The sequence below is a fragment of the Pongo abelii genome, chromosome 7 (genome assembly GCF_028885655.2).
Source record: "Pongo abelii isolate AG06213 chromosome 7, NHGRI_mPonAbe1-v2.0_pri, whole genome shotgun sequence".
Taxonomy (NCBI): domain Eukaryota; kingdom Metazoa; phylum Chordata; class Mammalia; order Primates; family Hominidae; genus Pongo; species Pongo abelii.
This window is the reverse complement of record NC_071992.2, coordinates 60,852,541-60,875,818: the sequence shown is the minus strand read 5'-3', so window position 1 is coordinate 60,875,818 and position 23,278 is coordinate 60,852,541. Positions and strand designations below refer to the sequence as shown.

At 39.7% G+C, this 23,278-nt stretch overlaps 1 protein-coding gene and 1 pseudogene across 3 annotated transcripts in view; one reads left to right on the top strand and one right to left on the bottom strand.

The window, feature by feature from the left end:
- Positions 1-4,043, bottom strand: part of LOC129060988 (uncharacterized) — a 72,530-nt gene extending 68,487 nt beyond the window's left edge. For 2 of the 3 annotated variants that reach the window (XM_063726641.1, XM_063726642.1), the window contains exons 1-2: positions 3,795-4,043; positions 934-1,014 (exon numbers count right to left, since the gene is read on the bottom strand). In XM_063726641.1, coding sequence (XP_063582711.1) covers positions 934-1,014; positions 3,795-4,043 — 330 coding nt within the window. The remainder of the gene's footprint in view (positions 1-933; positions 1,015-3,794) is intronic. The other variant, XR_010141101.1, reaches the window with a different exon arrangement.
- Positions 4,012-23,278, top strand: part of LOC100451357 (asparagine synthetase [glutamine-hydrolyzing]-like) — a 35,770-nt pseudogene continuing 16,503 nt past the window's right edge.

Genomic DNA, 23,278 nt, shown 5'->3' with positions numbered 1-23,278 from the left:
GCTCTCAGACTGCCCTGTGTTGTTGGAGGCTCTGCCCTCCCCGACGTCGCCAGTCCACATTCATGCTTGGGTTTTCCTCCTTTGCTGGACCACCATGATGCCCACCCATCTTTTCCTTTTCCCCTCATTAACTCTGATATTTGCCTGTTATTTTCAAGTTCACCCTCACAACATCTCAAACCCTTCAGTGCCTGCAAAAGATGAGCCTCTTGTTTTTTGTGAAAAACAGTGGCCTATAAGTATGAATTATTCTAAAACTTGTAAACTCTCCTCCACATTTCTTTTCTCCTCTCTGCTGTTTTTCTCCACAGCACTTATTTATCATCATCGACATACTTAGCTTATAAATCTTGTATGATGGTAAATATTAGGTGTCAACTTGATTGGACTGAGAACTGCCTAGAGTATTGTTTCTGAGTGTGTTCGTGAGGGTGTTGCCAGAGAAGACTGACTTTTGTGTTGGTGGACTGGGAAGGACGACCCACCCTCAAGGTGGGTGGGCACCAGCCAATCACATGTCAGAGCAGCTAGAACAAAGCAAGTGGAGGAAGCTGGGATAAACTTGCTAGCTGAGGCTTCTGGCTGTCCTTTTTTCTTCTTCCCATGCAGGATGCTTGCTTCTGTTCCTTCTGCCCTTGGACATTAGACTCCAGGTTCTTCTGCCTTTGGACTCTGGGACTTGCACCAGCAGCTTCCCCGGGGATCTCAGGCCCTCAGCCTCAGACTGAAGACTGCACTGTGGACTTCCCTGGTTTTGAGGCTTCTGGACTTGGACTGAGCCACTACTAGCTTGTCACTTTCCCCAGCTGGCAGACAACCTATTGTGAGACTTTGCCTTGTAATTGTGTGAGCCAATTCTCTCTAGTAAACTCCCTTTTACATATACGTGTATCCTATTGGTTCTGTCCCTCTGGAGAACCCTGACTAATACACCTTGTTTATTTTTTCCCTGCTGCCCTTTCCTTTTCTTCTAGGTTTACCTAGACCACTACCATTCTTTCCCTCTTTTCTGTTCTAAAGTAAAAGTTATTTTTTCTCGCTAAATGCATGGTATTCTGCCCATTTCCCTTGGCTTCTCTCAGTCCTGCTCTGTTTATTCTTCTTGCTCTCTTAAGGAGAAATCCTTGCCCATTCCTTGGCTTTTTCCGCCTGGTCTACTTACTGGTTTCTGTTGTTCTCAGAGACACACTGAGACCTTTCACATCTCACTGTCATTTCTTGGAAGGGCTCTCTCCACCTGTTTTGCATGCTACAGAACCTCTTGGGGAGACACGGGCAGTCCTGAGTCACGGAACTTGAGCTGTTTGGTATTGGTATGTTAATTTATCTTCTTAGACCACTTGCCACTTCCTTAATTTCACAAGAGAAGAATAATTATTATTTTCCACGGTTGATGTGAAGAGTGGAAAAACCGCACTGCAGTTAAGAGATAATAAATAACAGCAAATGTCCTTAGTAGTGTTATTCTATCAGTCTCAGCTCAGATACCTTCTGCTCTGTGAGCTCTACTCTGAATCGTATCTAGTTCTTCTCTGGGTTCATTGTGCTCTATTCTTAAATACTTTAAAGCAGTAATTATTCTGATTTTAATTAGTGGTCTTTCCCAATAACATTTTAATGTTTTAGATCTCTTCCTCCAACCCCTGCCCCAGCCTAACCAGTGTTTTCGTGTGTGTGTGTGTGCAGGCTAAATCACTGGTCTTCGTTTATTTGTGGCTAAATAAAAGTTTTGTTCAAAGAGTAAAGAGTTCCCAGTTCTATGGGATCTATAGTTCTCCAAAATGAATACATACATAATCCATGTAAATATTTCACTTTTAAAACAAATTTTTAATTTTTAAATTAAATTTAATTTGTGCATGTATGTATGTGTGTGAGACCAGGGATGGGGGTGGGTCTCACTATGTTGCCCAGGCTGGTCTTGAACTCCTGGCCTCAAGCCACCCTCTTGCCTTGGGCTCCCAAAGTGCTGGAATTATAGGCGTGAAACACTGCACTCAGCCTCAATTTTGTTTTAACAGATCCTAGAGTGAGAAAGCAAGTAGCATTGTGATAGAGTAGCTGAATAGGAAGCAGTTCCTAGAATCTGAAGAAAAGGAGGTGTGGGAAGGGTCAGGCAACAGGAGCTGTGGCCTTCTTGAGATGAGCTTTGAGATCAGGGAGCCAGGGGGCTAAATGTCCTGAGACTACTCCATCCCATCTTTTGCATCTCCTTGAAATGTCTTCTTTCACGCACTCTCCCTGAAAGAGGAGGGCAAGGGAGCCAGGACAGAAAGTGAGGTGGAGAACGGTAGAGCTCTGGAGGGACAAGCAGGAGATAAGCAGCACAACCAACCACACTAGATAACACATCAAGTAGGAGAACCCATCTTCCACTACATAGGCAAGGTGCTACGGGAAATGGGCACCTTGGAAATGGGTTTACACAGATTATGACACAATTCTTTACTGTTGTGAAACTGTGTTTGGATAAATCCCTCAACTTATCTGAGTCTTGTTTTCTCATCTGTAAATGTAGATAGAAGACCTACTTTCCCACATTGCTCTCAGGTTTAAAATACATCAATTAGGATACAGCAAAATCTGTTTGATGCTGAAAACTTTCCAGCAAGAATGAACCTTAGAAGAAGTCATCTCTTATCTTTACTCTTGCCTGTAACTACCAAAATCTACTCCATCTTCTGTGCTTAGGGATTTTATATCGTTGGCATTTTTTATTTAGTGGGGAATGCACTGTATGGGGATATCAACCCTGCATTCTCTCCAAGCATTGACTGTAGTCTGATCTTAGTAGGTCGTGCACATATAATTTTACTATTTCTCAATTTATTTCGGTGCTGATGTAATTAGCAAAATATGATTTAAGAGTGTTATGATACTTTTTTAAAATTGTGATGTCTTTTGTTCATCGAAGAGATACTTAAAAGCACGTAATCATCTGCAGATGTAGGTTGACAAAATCCTTTTCGAGATTGTAAAAGGAATCTTTGTACTTAAAATGTTTAAGGACCACTGATGTGTTTTGGCTTCATGTATCAATTAGATTTAGATTTTATTTTACTGTTTTAGAGATGAGAGTCTCACTTTGTCACCCTGGCTGGAGTGGAGCTCACCGCAGCCTCAAACTCCTGCACTCAAGTTATCCTTCTGCCTCAGCCTTCTGAATTGCTGGGACTAAAGGGTGTGCCATCATTTTTTTATAGAGATGTGATCTCGCTGTGTTTCCCAGGCTGGTCTTGAACTCCTGGTTTCAAGTGATCCTCTTGCCTTGGCCTTGCAAAGTGTTGGGATTATGGGCGTGAGCCACCACTCCTGACTCCGATTTATTAATAGATTTTATAAGGACATTTTAGGCCTCACGTATCAGTTTCTGACAAGCTTTTCTCTGCACTCCGTAATAAATCAGACGGTAGTGCAACAAAAAACGGTGACGATTTCCCTAAGAACAAACCAAGTGCAGAAGACTCCCTAATTGTCAGAACAGCAGGTAACCTGGGCAGATCTCTGAGGCTGTCCTTTAACAGGCGCAATGAGAAACAAAAGGCGATGGAAACAAAAGAACGCCTCCTTGCTCCCTCCCACCGCCCCTCTCAGTCCTGCCCCGCCCCAGCCGCCCCGCGAGCCCCGCCCCTGTACGCGCTGGTTGATCCTCGCAGGCATGATGAAACCTCCCGCACGCATGATGAAACCTCCCGCACGCATGGTGAAACCTGCCGCACGCATTACAGCGCCAGCAGACCCGCCGCCGGCATGCCGTCCACAGCCCTGGCCTTCGCTGCCCACATCGCCCTGACCTGCTTGCGCCCTGGTGAGCCGACCCCGGCGTCCCGCGCGGCACCCTCCTCGCGTGCTCTGGGTCTGCTCCGGGAGGAAGGAGGTGAGGATGCGTTCTTCAGCCTGGCACCCGGCAGACGCGGTTTGGGGGCTACGGCGGACGCTGTGGCTCCTGCGGTAGAGAGGGTGGGGCGGACGCCCAGCGATTGTTGCGCACCTGGCAGCAAGAGGGTGCAGAAGGACCTCTCTGTCCTGGCACACTGAGGCATGAAGGGAACCACGGCCGGGAGGCAGAGCTACTCCAGAGAGAAGGCAGCGGCGGCCTGAGCCCCTGTAAATGTTATATATGTACTTTTTTTACTATGTGGCGTCGAAGCCTGTGGACATTTTCCCAGTCCAGAGCCTCTGTTGCGGACGGGTCGGAGCGTGCACGTGGCCAGGGCACAGTCTGGTGTCTGTGGTCCTGATCTCGGAAGCAGGGACTCCGGCTTTATCACCACCTCGGTGTCTGTGCTTTCCCCTTAAACTGCCTCCCTCCTCACCTGGACTCCCTCACCATGCCTCCTCTTCTCTCACTCCTCTGCCACCCCAGTACCCACCCCACTATGTAGACTGCAAGACTCAACAAGTGACTTGCTGAGCAAACCCTGAGAGAAGAGGTCTGTTTAGGGACACAGGAAGCCAAGTACAGAAAAAGCAAAAGAATTAGCATGGCTTTTTCAATGGATGTCTATTTTACATGACTGGCTGTAGATTATTGTTATAGCTTTAAATAAAAGGATAGTTTTCGTCTCGGCTCATGGCCTACATTATTTCTTTACTGTCCGTTGCCCTGGGCGCTTGACTAATAATTTAACAGCAGTTTTTTTTTGTTTTTTGTTTTTTTTTAATTTTAAATCACGATTCATTGCATTGCTGTAAGAGTAATTAGAGGTAAATTAGGGCTTGAACCTGTCTGTAGTTGGTTACTTACTGAGATCTTAACATAAAAAAAGTAAGGTGAGAGGGTGAAGTTTTAAGTAGCGCTAAGTGGAATAAAAATTAAATGCACTGAAACTGCGATGTCCAGTTCGGTAGGCGCTAGCCACCTGTAACTGTTGAGCACTTGAAATGCTGGCTAGTCCTAATTGAGATGTGTTGTGTTAAATACAATGGATTTTGTCGTTGGAGTGGGAAGAACAGTGCAAAATATCTGCTTGATAATTTTTTATATTGATTACATGTTAAAGTGATACTATTTGGGACATATTGAGTTAAGTATACTTAAAATTAATTTCACCTTTTTTTAAATGGGGCTACTAGTATATTTAAAATTACATATGTGACTCACATATTTATTGGACAGCCCTGCTCTAGAAGTTTAGGAAGAAATAAGAAAAATATTGAAAACAGGTAGCGGCAGTAGGAAGTTTGCCAACCTTTAAGACTGATTACAATAAAAATAGGTGACAGTTTTAATTGGCTTTTTCCTACTAGAAAAAATAAATATATTTTACATGCCTCTTTGTTCTCCCTCCTTCCCCTCCAATTTAGTGGTTAGCGTGTATTTACTATAGCCCACTAAGCAGCGTTAAGAAGACTTAGGTAAATGATTCCCTGATGACCACACTTGATTTTCAAAGCACTTTCCTAGCCCATTTTTAATTGGTGTAGAGTCAAAGTCAGATGGCTTATTAGTAGTCATCTCATTTAAATCTCATAGAATTTTCCCACTAAATCTCAAAGTAAGTAATTTGTTATAGGCTATTATAGGCTATTTGGTCAAGTGCATGGAAGGGACAGCATTAGGGCATGTGGTAGTTCATTTCCAAATTACTTGAGATGATTTTCATTATAATCATATATTATTTGGTTCTGGTTTTCCGGAAAAGCCAGCTAAACCTTTGTTTCATTTAGATATAAATGAAATATCCTCAAAGGATTGCTCAAAGTGACTTATGCAGCTTGAATATATATTTTTTCCTTAGGGTGTTTATCCCAAATTATCTGGCTATTTGCTGCAATTTGCAGTTTTTTTAAAAAAAAAAAACCAAAATAGTTATTTTTGAAGTTAGAGATGTTTTAGTAAAAACAGTCATTTTGAGCTGGCAGCAGCCAAATAAAACAGCCCTTTATTTCACAGTTGAGAGTTTGAAATTGGAAGTTAATTGATGTATGTAAGGGTGATTTATTTGCTGCCAGGCTTATAGGAAGGATCGCAGTTGTTTTTTTTTTTAGAAATGTTGTTGCTGTATATGTCCCACCTACTTTGCTTCCTTACTAAACAATGCAACTTTCAGACAGAAATATTTGAGAACATTTTTGTCAGTTAGAACATTTTGATAGTGAACATTTTGTATCTTCTATCAACTTAAAATGTTTTATTTGTTATAGCCAGAATATCTGATATCAAATTAAATTGCTTTATTTTCCCTTTAGACTTTCTTCAATCATACCTGAATAAATCACTTAAAGGTAAGCTAGATGTAATATAGTGAAATGCTTAAAAGACCTGTGTACCTTAGTATTACATTTACAGCAGTATGATTTTCTGTTGTACCCATTATATTCTACCTGCAGCTAGTTCACTAAAGAGAGGGCATTTAACTATCAAGAGAATCTGAGAGGAGACTCTAGTAATCTGGAAACTCTCTTGGATCTTTGAGGGATTTGGGGATGGAGAGAGTGGGGCTGGAATCTCTGGCTAGGTTGGAGCCAGCCTGCATTTGTATCTGTATCCTGGAAGCAGACTTAGAATGCAGAGACAGATGTGGCCTGGATGCTGCCAGCTCTAGCCAACCACTAAATCCTAAGGTGGGAGAGATGCAGGCTTTGTCAGGGTGCTAAGCTGCTATAGCTGGTTGAATGTAGAGGTCACTATCTTTTCTGAATACTAGTAAGTAAATTAAATTATTCTCTACTCCCGTGTGTCTGCCAACCTAACGGGAAATCGCTACAGAAAAGATGGTTTAAATTTTAGTCTTTGAAGTGGTTTAAGCATGTTTCTGGAATCAAGATTGAATGCAGACTTGGATTGGATATTGAATATTTTTTATTTGTCTGCTTTTGTCTCCATAGAGAGCTTATAGCTTCATTCCACCACATGTGGCATTTGGCCCTGTTTGGCAGTGATGACTGCCTTTCTGTTCAGTGTCTGAGTGCTATGTAGATTGCACACAGGGGTCCAGATGCATTCTGTTTTGAGAATGTCAGTGGATACACCAACAGCTGCTTTGGATTTCACCGGAACCGCTGTCTGGAATGCAGCCAATTCAAGTGAAGAAATATCTGTATTTGTGGCTCTGTTACAATGGTGAAATCTACAACCATAAGAAGGTATGGAAAAAGACACCAGATGTCTAGATGTGATTAAACTTAAGATCTTGTTGGTAATGATGATATTATATATTCTGTATCATGCTTTTTACTTTGCAAAGCACACTATGTTCACTATCTCATTTGCTCAAGTATGTAGATAGGGAACTGATGAATGAAATGGTGAGTGAAATGACTTGATCACAAAAAAGTGATAAAAATGGGGATTACAGTTCAGTTTCCTTGACTCTTAAATTTTTTTTATTTTTATTATACTATAAGTTCTTGGGTACATATGTAGAACGTGCAGTTTTGTTACAAAGGTATACACGTGCCATGGTGGCTTGCTGCACCCATCAACCCGTCATCTACGTCAGGTATTTCTCCTAATGTTATCCCTCCCCTAGTCCCCCACCCCCTGACAGGCCCCGGTGTATGATGTTCCCCTCCCTATGTCCATGTATTCTCATTGTTCAACTCCCACTTATGAGTGAGAACATGCAGTGTTTGGTTTTCTGTTCTTGTAATAGTTTGCTAAGAATGATGATTTCCAGCTTCATCCATGTCCCTGCAAAGGACATGAACTCATCCTTTTTTATGGCTGCATAGTGTTCCATGGTGTATATGTGCCACATTTTCTTTATCCAATCTATTATTGATGGACATTTGGGTTGGTTCCAAGTCTATGATAGTGTGAATAGTGCTGCAATAAACATAAGTGTGCATGTGTCTTTATAGCAGCATGATTTATAATCCTTTGGGTATATATCCAGTAATGGGATTGCTGGGTGAAATGGTATTTCTAGTTTTAGATCCTTGAGGAATCACCACAGTGTCCTCCACAATGGTAGAACTAATTTACACTCCCACTAACAGTGTAAAAGCACCCCATTTCTCCACATCCTCTCTAGCATCTGTTGTTTCCTGACTTTTTAATAATCGCCATTCTAACTGGCGTGAGATTGTATCTCATTGTGGTTTTGATTGGCATTTCTCTAATGACCACAAATGATGAGCATTTTTCCATATGTCTGTTGGCTGCATAAATGTCTTCTTTTGAAAAGTGTCTGTTCATATCCTTCGCCCACTTTTTGATGGTGTTGTTTGTTTTTTTCTTGTAAATTTGTTTAAGTTGTTTGTAGATTCTGGATATTAGCCCTTTGTCAGATGGATAGATTGCAAAAATTTTCTCCCATTCTGTAGGTTGGCTGTTCACTCTGATGATAGTTGCTTTTGCAGTACAGAAGCTCTTTAGTTAAATTAGATCCCATTTGTCAATTTTGGCTTTTGTTGCCATAGCTTTTGGTGTTTTAGACATGAAGTCTTTGCCCATGCCTATGTCCTGAATGGTATTGCCCAGGTTTTCTTCCAGGATTTTTATGGTCCTAGGTCTTAAGTTTAAGTCTTTGATCCATCTTGAGTTGATTTTTGTATAAGGTATAAGGAAAGGGTCCAGTTTCAGTTTTCTGCATATGGTTAGCCAGTTCTCCGAACAACATTTATTAAATAGGGAATCTTTTCCCCATTGCTTGTTTTTGTCAGGTTTGTCAAAAATCAGTTGGTTGTAGATGTGTGGTTTTGTTTCTGAGGGCTCTGTTCTGTTCCATTGGTCTATATATCTGTTTTGGTACCAGTACCATGCTGTTTTGGTTACTATAGCCTTGTAGTATACTTTGAAGTCAGGTAGCGTGATGCTTCCAGGTTTGTTCTTCTTACCCAGGATTGTCTTGGCTATGCAGGCACTTTTTTGGTTCCATATGCAGTTTAAATTAGTTTTTTCCAATTCTGTGAAGAAAGTCATTGGTAGCTTGATGGGATAGCATTGAATCCATAAATTACTTTGGGCAGTATGGCCATTTTCATGATATTGATTGTTCCTAATCATAAGCATGGAATATTTTTCCATTTGTTTGTGTCCTCTCTTATTTCCTTGAGCAGTGGTTTGTAGTTCTCCTTGAAGAGGTCCTTTACATCCCATGTAAGTTGTGTTCCTAGGTATTTCAATCTCTTTGTAGCAATTGTGAATGGGAGTTCACTCATGATTTGTGTCTCTGTTTGTCTGTTATTGGTGTATAGGAATGCTTGTAATTTTTGCACATTGATTTTGTATTCTGAGAATTTGCTGAATTTGCTTATCAGCTTAAGGAGATTTTGGGCTGAGACGATGGGGTTTTCTAAATAGATAATTATGTCATCTGCAAACAGAGACAACTTGACTTCCTCTCTTTCTATTTGAATACCCTTTATTTCTTTCTCTTGCCTGATTGCCCTGGCCAGAACTTCCAATAGTATGTTGAATAGGAGTGGTGACAGAGGGCATGTTGAATAGGAGTGGTATCTTGTACCAGTTTTCAAAGGAAATGCTTCTAGTTTTTTCCCATTCAGTATGATATTGGCTGTGGGTTTGTCATAAATAGCTCTTATTATTTGGAGATATGTTCCATTGATACCTAGTTTATTGAGAGTTTTTAGCATGAAGGGTGTTGAATTTTGTCGAAGGCCTTTTCTGCATCTATTGAGACAATCATGTGGTTTTTGTCATTGGTTCTGTTTATGTGATGGATTATGTTTATTGATTTGCATATGTTAAACCAGCCTTGCATCCCAGGGATGAAGCTGACTTGATCTTGGTGGATAAGCTTTTAGATGTGCTGCTGGCTTCAGTTTGCCAGTATTTTGTTGAGGATTTTCGCATTGATGTTCATCAGGGATATTGGCCTGAAATTTTTTGTTTGTTTGTTTTATCTCTGCCAGGTTTTGGTATCAGGATGATGGTGGCCTCATAGAATGAGTTTGGGAGGATTCCCTCTTTTTCTATTGTCTGGAATAGTTTCAGAAGTAATGGTACCAGCTCCTCTTTGTATCTCAGGTAGAATTCAGCTGTGAATCTGTCTGGTCCTGAACTTTTTTTGTTTGGTAGGCTGTTAATTACTGCCTCAATTTCAGCACTTGTTAGTGGTCTATTAAGGGATTCGACTTCTTTCTGGTGTTGTCTTGGGAGGGTGTATGTGTCCAGGAATTTATCTATTTCTTCTAGATTTTAGTTTGTGTGGAGGTGTTTATAGTATTATCTGATGATAGTTTGTATTTCTGTGGGATCAGTGGTGATATCCCCTTTTCATTTTTTATTGCCTCTATTTGATTCTTCTCTCTTTTCTTCTTTATTAGTCTGGCTAGTGGTCTATCTATTTCGTTGATCTTTTTATAAAACCACCTCCTGGATTCACTGATTTTTTTGAAGGATTTTTTTCATGACTCTGTCTCCTTCAGTTCTGCTCTGATCTTACTTATTTATTGTCTTCTGCTAGATTTTGAATTTGTTTGCTGTTGTTTCTCTATTTCTTGTAATTTTGATGTTAGGGTGTCAATTTTAGATCTTTCCTGCTTTCTTTTGTGGGCATTTAGTGCTATAATTTTCCCTCTACACCCTGCTTTAAATGTGTCCCAGAGATTCTGGTACATTGTGTCTTTGTTCTCATTGGTTTCAAATAACATCTTGTTTCTGCCTTCATTACATTATTTACCCAGTAGTCATTCAGGAGCAGGTTGTTCAGCTTCCAGGTAGTTGTGTGGTTTTGAGTGAGTTTCTTAACCCTGATTTCAAATTTGATTGCACTGTGGTCTGAGAGACTTTTTGTTACGATTTCTGTTCTTTTGCATTTGCTGAGGAATATTTTACTTCCAATTATGTGGTCAATATTAGAATAAATGTGATGAGGTGCTGAAAAGAATGTACATTCTTTTGATTTGGGGTGGAGAGTTCTATAGATGTCTGTTAGGTCTGCCTGGTCCAGTGCTGAGTTCAAGTCCTGAATAATCTTGTTAACTTTCTGTCTTGTAGATCTGTTGAATATTGACAGTGGGGTGTTAAAGTCTCACACTGTTATTGTGTGGGAGTCTAAGTCTCTTTGTAGGTCTCTTAAGAACTTGCTTTATGAATCTGGGTGCTCCTGTATTGGATGCATATATATTTAGGATAGTTAGCTCTTCATACTGCATTGATCCCCTCACCATTATATAATGCCCTTCTTGTCTCTTGATTTTTGTTGGTTTAAATTATGTTTTATCAGAGATTAGGATTGCAACTCCTGCTTTTTTTTGCTTTCCATTTGCTTGGTAAATATTTCTCCATCTCTTTATTTTGAGCCTATGTGTGTCTTTGCATGTGAGATGGGTCTCCTGAATAGAGCACACTGATGGGTCTTTACTCTTTTTCCAGTTTACCAGTCTGTAAACAGCATTTAGCCTATTTACATTTAAGGTTAATATTGTTACATGTGAATTTGTTCCTGTCATTATGATGCTAACTGGTTGTTTTGACCATTAGTTGATGCAGTTTCTTCATAGTGTTGACATTCTTTTTAATTGGGTGTTTTTGCAGTGGCTGGTATCTGTTGTTCCTTTCCATGTTTAGTGCTTCCTTCAGGAGATCTTGTCAGGCAGGCCTGGTGGTGACAAAATCTGTCAGCATTTTCTTGTCGGTAAAGGATTTTATTTCTCCTTCGCTTATGAAGTTTAGTTTGGCTGGATATGAAATTCTGGGTTGAAAATTCTTTTTTTTTTTTTTTTTTTTGAAGAATGTTGAATATTGGCCCCCACTCTCTTCTGGCTTGTAGGGTTTCTGCAGAGAGATCCACTGTTAGTCTAATGGGATTCCTTTTATGGGTAACCCGACCTTTCTCTCTGGCTGCCCTTAACATTTTTTTCCTTCATTTCAACCTTGGTGAATCTGACAATTATGTGTCTTGAGGTTGCTCTTCTTGAGGAGTATCTTTGTGGTATTCTCTCCATTTCCTGAATTTGAATGTTGGCCTGTCTTGCTTGGTTGGGAAGTTCTCCTGGATAATCTCCTGAAGAGTATTTTCTAACTTGGTTCCATTCTTCTCTTCACTTTCAGGTATAGCAATCAAACGTAGATTTGGTCTTTCACATAGTCCCATATTTCTTGAAGGCTTTGTTTGTTCCCTTTTATTCTTTTTTCTCTAATCTTGTCTTCTGTCGTTATTTCATTAACTTGATCTTCAATCACTGATATCCTTACTTCTACTTGATTGATTTGGCTGTTGGTACTTATGTACGCTTCACGAAGTTCTTGTGCTGTTTTTCAGCTCCATCAGGTCATTTATGTTCTTCTCTACACTGGTTATTGTAGTTAGTAATTTGTCTAACCTTTTTTCAAGGTTCTTAGCTTCCTTGCATTGCATTAGAACATGCTCCTTTAGCTCAGAGGAGTTTGTTATTACCCACCTTCTGAAGCCTACTTCTGTCAATTTGTCAAACTCATTATCTGTCTGGTTTTATTCCCTTGCTGGTGAGGAGTTGTGATTCTTTGTTGGAGAAGAGGCATTCTGGTTTTTGGAATTTTCAGCTTTTTTTGTGCTGGTTTCTCCCCATCTTTGTAGATTTATCTACCTTTGGTCTTTGATGTTGGTGACCTTTGTATGGGGTCTTTGAGTGCATGTGCTATTCCTTTCTGTTTGTTAGTTTTCCTTCTGACAGGCCCCTCTGCTGCCGGCCTGCTGGAGTTTGCTGGAGGTCCAGTCCTGACCCTGTTTGCCTGGGTATTACCAGTGGAGGCTGCAGAACAGCAAAGATTGCTGCCTGATCTTTTCTCTGGAAGCTTTATCCCAGAGGGGCACCTGCGAGATGCCAGCAGAGGTCTCCTGTATGAGGTGTCTGTCAACCCCTACTGGGAGGTGTCTTTCAGTCAGGATACACAGGGATCAGGGACCGACTTGTGGAGGCAATCTGACCCTTAGCAGAGATCAACCACTGTGTTGTGAGGTCCAGTGCTCTCATCAGAGCTGTCAGGCAGGGATGTTTAAGTCTGCTGAAGCTTCGCCCACAGCCGCCCGTTTCCCCAGGTGCTCTGTCCCAGGGATATGGCAGTTTTAACTGTAAGTCCCTGACTGGGGCTGCTGCCTTTTTTTCAGAGATACCTTGGCTGGAGAAGAGAAATCTGGCAGTCTGGGCACAGCAGCCTTGCTGAGTTGCTGTGGGCTCTGCCCAGTTTGAACTTCTCAGCAGCTTTGTTTATACTCTGAGGGTAAAACCGCCTACTCAAGGCTCAGCAATGGCAGATGCCCCTCCCCACATCAACCTGGAAGTTCCTGGGTAGATCTCAGACTGCTGCTGTGCTGGTAGAAAGAATTTCAAGCTAGTTTGCTGGGGTCCATGGGAGTGGGACCTGCCGAGCCAGACCACTTGGCTCCCTGGCTTCAGCACCCCTTTCCAGGGGAGTGAACGTTTCTGTCTCACTGGCATTCCAGGTGCCACTGGGATATGGAAAAAAAGAACTCCTGCAGCTAGTTTGGTGTCTGCCTAAATGGCTGCCCAGCTTGAAACCCAGGGTGCTTGTGGGGTAGGAACAGGAGGAAACCTCCTGGTTTGCAGGTTGCGAAGACCATGGGACAAGTGCAGTGTCTGTGCCAGAGTTCCTCAGGCTCAGTCCCTCACGGCTTCTCTTGGGTAGAGGAGAAAATTCCCTAACCCCTTGCCCTTCCCAGGTGAGGCAACACTCCACCCTGCTTCAGCTCTCCCTCCATGGGCTGCACCCATTGTCCAACCAGTCCCAATGAGATGAACCAGGTATCTCAGTTGGAAATGCAAAAATCACCCGCCTTCTGCGTCAACCTCACTGGGAGCTGCAGACCAGAGCTCTTCCTATTCAGCCATCATGCCAGCCTCCAACTCTTAGGATTTTTTCTCCTTCTCCCGAGACTTTTTTTTTTTTTCTTAAGACGGAGTCTCACTGTCACCCAGGCTGGAGTGCAGTGGCGCAATCTCGGCTCACCGCAGGCTCCACCCCCTGGGGTTCACGCCATTCTTCTTCCTCAGCCTCCCGAGTAGCTGGGACTACAGGTGCCTGCCACCTTGCCTGGCTAATTTTTTTGTATTTTTAGTAGAGACGGGGTTTCACCGTGTTAGCCAGGATGGTCTCGATCTCCTGACCTCGTGATCTGCCCCCCTCGGCCTCCCAAAGTGCTGGGATTACAAGCGTGTGCCACCGCACCCGGCCTCTCCCCAGATTTTCATTTCGAAAAAAATTCTCATATACAGAAAATAACAGAAGCACCCAGATTGAATAATCATTAATGTTTTGTCATATTTGCTTGATTTTTCTTTCTACCACCCCCCGCCCCCCACACACATCTTTTTTGCTGAATCATTTGAGACTATGGTGCAGATATTATGACACTTACTCCTAAATATATAAGCATTTATCTCCTAAGAATAAGGACATTCTTCTACATAACATCAATACCCTTATTAAACCTAAGAATCCATAATACCACCTCATATTCAGTTTATACTTAAATTTCCCTAAGTGTCCAGAGATTATCTTAGATTATCTTTTTTTTTTTTTTTTTTTTTTTCTTGACAGTGTCTCACTCATCCAGGCTGGAGTGCAGTGGTGCAATCTCGGCTCACTGCAACCTCTGCCTCCCAGGTACAAGCGATTCTCCTGCCTCAGCCTCCTGAGTAGCTGGGAATACAGGCACCTGCCACTATGCCCAGCTAATTTTTTGTATTTTAGTAAAGACGGATTTTCACCATGTTGCCCAGGGTGGTCTGGAACTCCTAAGCTCAGGCTATCTGCCCACCTTGTCCTCTCAAATTGCTACCAAGATTATCTTTATAGCTGGTTTTTGTTTGTTTTGAGCCAGATTTCATTCAAGGTTCATGCATTTGGTTGTGATGTTTCATGGTATTTTTTGAGACTTCTTGATACATACCTGTCATGCATTGATAGAGATTTATATTCTAACCACGTTTTGGACATTTTTATCTTGAACAATAGCTTTTGTCATTGTTGCCTGCTCATACGAACACTCTTAATAATAGTCTTGTTTAAAAAGTTAAAATAGTTATTCATGAAATTTCATTCACACATTTCTTTATTCCTTTATTAAGAGCCTACCATGCACTAGGCATTATTTTTCTAGGTGATTGGAGATGAAATGGTGAAAAGGAAAGGCAAGAATGGAATTTCCTGCTAGTGGAAAGTAGAAGGAGAAAGTATGAACATTTTTTTCTTTCTAAGTCAAGTCAGTGTCATATACAAGAGAATGCTAGGTGGTATTATGGCATTATCAGCTTGGCTTTCCCCTTAAATGAAATAGGAAGTGCCCTGTTTTACTTGAACAGTGTTGTTTCTTTCGTTAAAAATTTATAAGAAGTTAAATATTTTGAAAATAATTAATTTCTATTCTAAATTCGTCAAATGTTATATTTGTAAAAGTAGAGAAGTTTGTTCCATTGCTTCTACCAAGCATCTAAGATTATGTACTTGGGGAAGCTAGAAATCTGTCTAATTAGCAAAATGTATATTTTAGGCTTATATAAAGTATTCTGCAACATAAGCTCAAAAATCCCCCACCACCTTTTTGTTAAAAATAAAGTTTATCACCACAATAAAATACAGCCAGAGGTGTGCTGGGAGTGGAGGAAGACTGAATGAAGGAGAGGAGGAATGGGGTAAAGGCTGGGGCAAAGAGCAGGCCCTCTCCCTGCAGGGGAGTATCAGGGGCCTGCAGCCAAGTCAAATGACAGCATCACTTCAGGAAGCAAGATTAGAGGGCTTCTATCTAAGATGCAGCATTGGAGTTTGGTTTAAGAGAGTAGGACATGATACATCCGTTACTCAAAGGACCCTTCTCTTTTTAAAATAAATTACTTGCGAAGATTAGGCCAAAGAGATGGGCAAGGTAGATTTGGGAAGCTGTTCCTTGCTAATTTCACCGAATGCTTTATGGTCACTTATGCTTCAGGCAGTTTAGCCCAGAACAGTCAGCAGAAGATTGTTTCCAGACCCCAACTGCTAGTTATAGGATCACTCCTCATACAGCAGAGAGGAGTGACCAGGTAGTGGCTTTATAGTCACTGCAGACAAAGTCCATTTTTGGACAGTTCAGTGAGGGCTTATAGACAAAAGTTTCAAAAATTATGGAGTGAACTGGATGGAGTGTGAAGTGTATTTATGGGTCATGCAATAAATAATAGGTTTACTTTTTGAAATTCAAAAACATGTTTTAAACTTATCTAGGACTTCCAACTGATTTAAACCTCTTCTTTCTCTAATGTCAGCCAGAAATGTACAATATAAAAGAGGAATACATCAAGGACTTTTTGTCCTCATAGTTGCCAGTGATGGTGGAGAGTGTCAGAATTGGGGAGTAGCCTAATCAAACCTTCTTACTATGCATGCAGTGGCAGTCCCTTTGCTGTCTCTTTGAGGCATGCTGACTAATAAAGCACCACCATCATTTTACCTGTCAGTGAGGCATAGCTTTAATGCTACTGCATTGGTGGAAGCACTGGGTGTTGTCATCCACCTCTGGGGACCAGCAGCTTTGTTTTGGATCATGTATCTATTGTTATGATGGAGCTATTTATTTTTCAGGGAATGATGCCAAATGATGTTTGTCCCTTTGCTTTACATTTTTATAGCTAGGTCTTCAAAGCTGAACTGGAAGAACTTCTTAGCCAATATTATTTTCTCAAACCAAAAGTTTACAGTTGCAGAAGTCACGTTTTTTAGTGTCGTGGCAACCAGGCAACCTATTATCTTAACTTAAATTTAGAGGTTGAGCATCCCTAATCTGAAAATCTGAAATTTGAAATGCTCCAAACTGTGAAACTTTTTGAGCACTGGCATGACACTACATGTGCATTTTGATGTCACAGTCAAAATGCAGGTGTACAACACGGTTTATTTGGCATTCTCTAGGGAAAAAAGACCCTCTCAGCCTGCTTCAGCTGCAGTATAACTTTTCTACACATGCTCAGATTTCCCCATGCAAGCACATCCACAAAGGGTAATTGAATGGCTCATGTGCAAGCAGGACATGCCAATGGCAGGTTCCCCACAGATGGGACCTATGTGCATTACCCATTGTGTATTTTTGCTTATTCTCTGCTCTGTGGTGTTAAGATACTGAAAATGTCAACAAGGCCTGTAGATATCCCTATGAGCAGCAATGATAAGGAAAAGTAGAAACATTTATAACACAGAAAGTTAAGCTGTTGGATAAATTGGACTGTAGTTTAAACGTATAGATGACATGGTGAAAATGTGTGATAGAGATTTTAAAGGACTAGAGCTACCTGCATTCATAACAGAACAAGAGGTCATGTCAGTTTATAAAATCAAAGAGAGATTTCCAAGACAAAAGCCATCGTTAATGAGGCAGATGACTCTAGAGAAACATTTTAAAAAGCCATGTGGCAGAATGGCTCCTCAACCTCAGAGGACTTGCCTCCTAGTCACTCAAGTCTTCTGATATTTCTTTTTATCTAAAAAAAAAGAAAAAAATACAGTGTATAATAACATTTTAATCAAAAAACACAGCATTATAGGTGGAGTTTGAATGCCTGCCATTGTTTGTACAGCTGTTTAACAGCTGATGCAGGTATTCTGGTGATGCTACTATACAGTTTATTATTATTTACTGTATTAATGGTATGTCACGTTTTTTACTTATGTGTGAATAAGTGTATGAAAATGATTGCTCATCAGTGGCATATAAATTCAGAGACAGGAATCATGGTCAATGATGTCAAACAGCCATAGGTTTTCCCATGGTAGCTGAGATAGTGACGCCTTTGCTTTCTGATGGTTCCATGTACACAAACTTTGTTTCATGTACAAATTTATTTGAAATATTATATAAAATTACCTTTAGGCTATGTGTATAAGATATATGAAACATAAATGAGTTTCATGTTTAGACCTGGGTCTTATCCCCAAGATATCTCACATATATGCAAATATTCCAAAATCCAAAAATAAATAAATAAAAAAAACCCCAAAACCCTTGTGGTTCCAAACATTTCAGATAAGGGATACTCAATCTGCATATACATAAATATATATGTATCACATACATGGTATGTATATAATATGCATTTCCATTCTTCCACAGGTTACATTTACGGGTTACAGGTTCTGAAACATTCCCATTATATTCTGTTTATCAGACTGCAACTACAATTTTCATGGGTTCAGCTTTATGTTGAACAGAATTTGCAGAATTATGAGTTGAAGCAAACCGTAGTTTGATATTGCTATGATTCTCCTAAATCACCAAAGTGCATGAAATGATTATAGAGCTCAGAAATACTGAAGCAACTTTGCAATAAAAACATTATTAGTGAATGCACAAGGAGTGTAATATTTTGGTTTTGCTAGTGGTTCTTAAGGTACAACAGCATTTTGAATTTGAATATCAGACCAAAATGGATGGTGAGATAATTTTTCATCTTTATGACAAAGGAGGAAATGAGCAAACAATTTGTGTGTTGGATGGTGTGTTTGCAATTTTTTTACTGGATACTGCCAATAAGAAAGTGTTCCTGGGCAGAGATACATAAGGATTCAGACCTTTGTTTAAAGCAATGACAGAAGACGGATTTTTGGCTGTATGTTCAGAAACTAAAGGCAATAATAATTTTTTCTATAGATTTTCATTATTATCTTGGTTGTATGTTTTCTTTTAAATTATATTTGAAAATCTCTTAGAGAGCAATCCAGAATTTTACCAGTAACTAATTAAGTTATGAGTCCTTACCTTTTTTAAAAATAATAGAGGAGTTGTACTCTCCTTTTCAGCACTTCAGTTCTGTAATACTTGGATGAGTTTTTAGTGCAGTCATTTATTTTCTGCTGTGCTAATAGATGCTCTGCATCTAGCTTGATCCTAAGTGCAGTTTTAAGTTTTCCTGTGCCATACTGTAATGGAAGGGTTGGCTCTGCAATTATTGCACTGCAGTACTTTGCTGCAGTTACAGCATAGCAAATATTAGGATTTCAAAAACAGCTTTATTGGTAATTCACATACCATGTAATTCACTCACTTGAAGTATACAGTTCAGTGGATTTTAGTGTATTCACAGATGTTGGTAACCAACACTCCAATCAATTTTAGAATTGTTTTTCCACCAAATCCTATGCCCTTTACCTTATTTTTTACTGGAAGAGTCAACCAGGGTTTTTTTGTTTTTTGTTTTTTTTTGAGATGGTATCTTGCTCAGTTGCCCAGCCCACGCTGCAGTGCAGTGGTGTGATCATAGCTTAGTGCAGACTTGAAATTTTGGGCTCAAGCAATCCTCCCACCTCAGCCTACCTAGTAGCTAGGAGTGCAGGCACTCACCAGAACTCCCTGCCTCCTGTGCCCTTTAGCTTTCAATTCCATCTCTCTATATCCATCATCTGCACCCCCTGGCAATCACCAATCTTTCTGCCTCTGGATTCCCTATTCTGTATGTTTCATATAAATGGGATTATATATCATATGGGCTTTTGTGACTGGATTCTTTCACTTGGCATAATGCTTTCAAAATTTGTCTATGCTGTGACATGTATCAGTACTTACTTTTTATGGCCAAATGATATTCCACTACATGGATACACTGGATTTTGTTTATCCACTTGATAGTTGATGGATAATGAGGACATTGTTTACCCCTTTTGGCTATTACGAATAATGCTGCTATAAACATTCGTGTACAAGTTTTTGTGTAGGCATTTCCCTTGGACGTATATCTAGGAGTAGAATTGCTGGGACACATGATAACTATGTATAATTAAGGAACTGCCAGACTACTTTTTGAAATGGCTACATTATTTTTTATTTCCTCCAGCAGTTTATTAAAATTTCAGTTTCTCCACATCTTCACAAACACTTAAACTGTGTCACTTTTTAATTCTAGCCTTTCTAGTATATGTGAAGTGGTATCTCATTTTGGTTTTGATTTGTATTTTCCTGTTTACAATGATGTCCAGCATCTTATCTCATGCTTATTGGCCATTTGTATAACTTCTTTGGAGAAACATTTCTTCAGATCGTTTGCCATTTTTTTTCCTGCTAGGGATCATTTTATTTTGGAAGGATAATAGACTTTATTTTTTTAGAGCCGTTTTAGAAAAAATTGAAAGTGCAGAGAGTTCACATATGCTCCCCCTACAGTGCCCCTGCCCAGTTTTCCCAACTCTTAACATCTTGCATTACTCTGCTACATTTATTATATTTGATGAACTGATACTTATATATTAACTGAAGTTCATAGTTTACATTAGGGTTCACTCTATGTGTTTTACAGATTTTTGGATTTGACAAATGTATAATGTCATGTACCCACCGTTAAAGTATTATGTAGAACAGTTTCATTGCCCTAAAAATCTCCTGTGCTCCACTGATTCATTCCTCTCCCTCTTCCTCCTAAACCCCCAGTCATTACTGATCTTTTTACTTTTCTAATTTTGCTTTTTCCAGAATGTCATATAATAGTTGTAGTCACATAGTATGGAGCCTTTTCAGACTGGCTTCTTTCACCTAGCAGTATACACTTAGGGTTCTTCCGTGTTTTTTCATGGCTTGATAGCTCATTTTTTAAATTGCTGAATGATATTCCATTTGTTGGCATGTACTGCAGTTTGTTTATCCATTCTTGAATTATCAATCTCTAATTGGGTTATTTTGTCTTTTTATTACTGAACTGTAATAGTTCCTTATGTATTCTAGGTACAAATCTCTTGTGTTCATCAGGGTTGCAGGATACAAAATCAATATACAAAAATCAGTGGTATTTGACACACTTTAACTGAGTACTACATACTTACAATGAGCAATCTGAAAAAGAAATTAAGAAAGCAACTTCATGGCCAGGTGCAGTGACTCATGCCTGTAATCCCAGCACTTTGGGAGGCCGAGGAGGGTGGATCATGAGATCAGGAGATCTAGACCTTCCTGGCTAACACGGTGAAACCGTGTCTCTACTAAAAATACAAACAATTATCTGGGCATTGTGGCAGGCGCCTTTAGTCCCAGCTACTCGGGAGGCTGAAGCAGGAGAATGGCATGAACCCAGGAGGCAGAGCTTGCAGTGAGCCGAGATCCTGCCACTGGACTGCAGCCTGGGCAACAGAGTGAGACTCCATCTCAAAAAAAAAAAAAAAAAAAAAGAAACAAAGAAAGAAAAAGAAAAAAGAAAGCAACTTCATTCATCATAGTATCAAAAAGAATAAAATACTTAGAAATAAATTTAAGAAGTATAAAACGTGTACTCTGAAAACCGTAAAACATAGTTGAAAGAAATGAAAGAAGATCTAAATAAATGGAAAAGTATCCCATGATCATGGATCGAAGGCTGAACATTGTTAAGATGGCAGTCCTCCCTAAACTTATCTACAGATTTAACTTCATCCCTATCAGAATGCCAAATGAGTTTTTTGTAAAATCGACAAGCTGACTCTCAAATTCATATGGAATTGCAATGGACTAAGAATAGCCAAAATAATCTTTTGAAAATGAGGAACAAAGTAGGAGAACTCATACTTACCGGCTTTAAAACTTACTACAAGACAATGGTAATAAGGACAGCATAATACTGGCAGGATAGATGTATAGACCAGTGGGATAGAATTGAGGGTCAGATATGAACTTATACATAAAGAATCAACTGATTTTTGACAAGGGTGCCAAGATTATTTAGTGTGTATATGTATATGTATATGAATATGTATATCATATATTTATCAGTTGCCAGGACTGCTGGGCAAGCCTGGCAAATAAAACACTGAGGAAAAGCAGCCTCCTGCTCCCTGTACCTTCTCTGAGCCTGATGATCACTTGATATGGAACTATAATCACATCCAGTTTACCCTCTGAAATTCCTTGATTGTTCTTTTTTATATCCTTGACACTGTCCTTTTCCAGATCAAATGATCTTATCTGAAATACTGCAACAATTTTCCTTTCTGAGTGCTTTTAGAATAACCTGTCATAAACTCATCTGATTATAGTACTGCCTGCTTAAAACATTTTAATTACTCCCCATTCCCTATCCAGCCTGTGTGGCTCACTTGAGCTCTGCTAGCTGGTGAGGAAATCTGGGTCCTTTTCCTGGTATTTGAATTCAGTGTTACACAGGATACTGGCTGGGTTGACAATCTCAAATTGTAAATCACGAGTATTCCATGTAGGTAGTCTGTTACGATTTACAATAAAACATTGATGTTTGTATTAAAGATCATGGTGATGTGATGTTGGGTACTGTCTGTGAGAATTAATTGAGGAAATTTAAATTATATGTTTTTATTTACATATATGTATAACAACTAGTTAAGGGACAGATGTCTTCTTATCTGACTTTAAAGTAGGTAGAATGGATCATTGTGATTGTTAAAGGTCTGGGTACCATGGCTATTTTCTGAAAATACCTCAGGGATGACAAATAAATGACTGCCAGCCTATCATAACATTAGGACTCCAGTTCATCCCTTTGCTTCATAAGTGTGTTTTTTCCTTTTGTATATATTTGCTTTAGTATAGAAAATAGGTTTTCCTGATTAGAAATCTATCTAAGAAGAAATTGAATACTGGAGATTTTTCTATTGCTTTGAATTACTAAAAGTTAGTGTAATTTGGCAGTATATCCCTGTGTCATTATTTTCTCTCTGGTAAGTAGATGGTTGGGCTTTGGGTGATTAAAATTTTTTTCCTATTTTGCTTATTGAATGGATGTGTTTGTATTAAAAAAGGGAAAATAAATAGGAATGTAGAGGATGTTAACTAATCATGAAAGTTATTGGGAAGGGTTACCTAATTTGAATAAATGTATCATTTTGAATTTGTAGGTCTTGTTTCATTGAAGCACTTCAAGACTCCCTTTTTAAAAGTGGAGCCTTTTCTTCCTGGACACTATGAAGTTTTTGATTTAAAGCCAAATGGCCAAGTTGCATCCGTGGAAATGGTTAAATATCATCACTGTCGGGATGAACCCCCACACGCCCTCTATTACAATGTGGAGAAACTCTTTCCAGGTAGCAGACACCCACCCACCTATTTCCCATCCTTCTCTAAGGGAAAAAAGTTATAAGTTATCTTCACATCATTTGAATGATTTTAGTTTCAAGATCTACTTCCTATTTTGTTTGGAGGGAATACATGAAGATTTGGGAGACTCCTGCATTGAATAAATGCCATCATGATAGATGTTGATGATTGTGTATTTTATTTCAATAACTCATCCAGCCCAAGATTTTCTGGAGCTGTTTGATTTACTTGCTGTGTTTATAGGTTTTGAGACAGAAACTGTGAAGAACAAACTCCGGATCCTTTTTAATGATGCTATAAAGAGACGTTTGATGACAGACAGGTTGCCTTTTATCAGGTGAAGTCAATTAAGAAACCTAATTATACTTCATGCA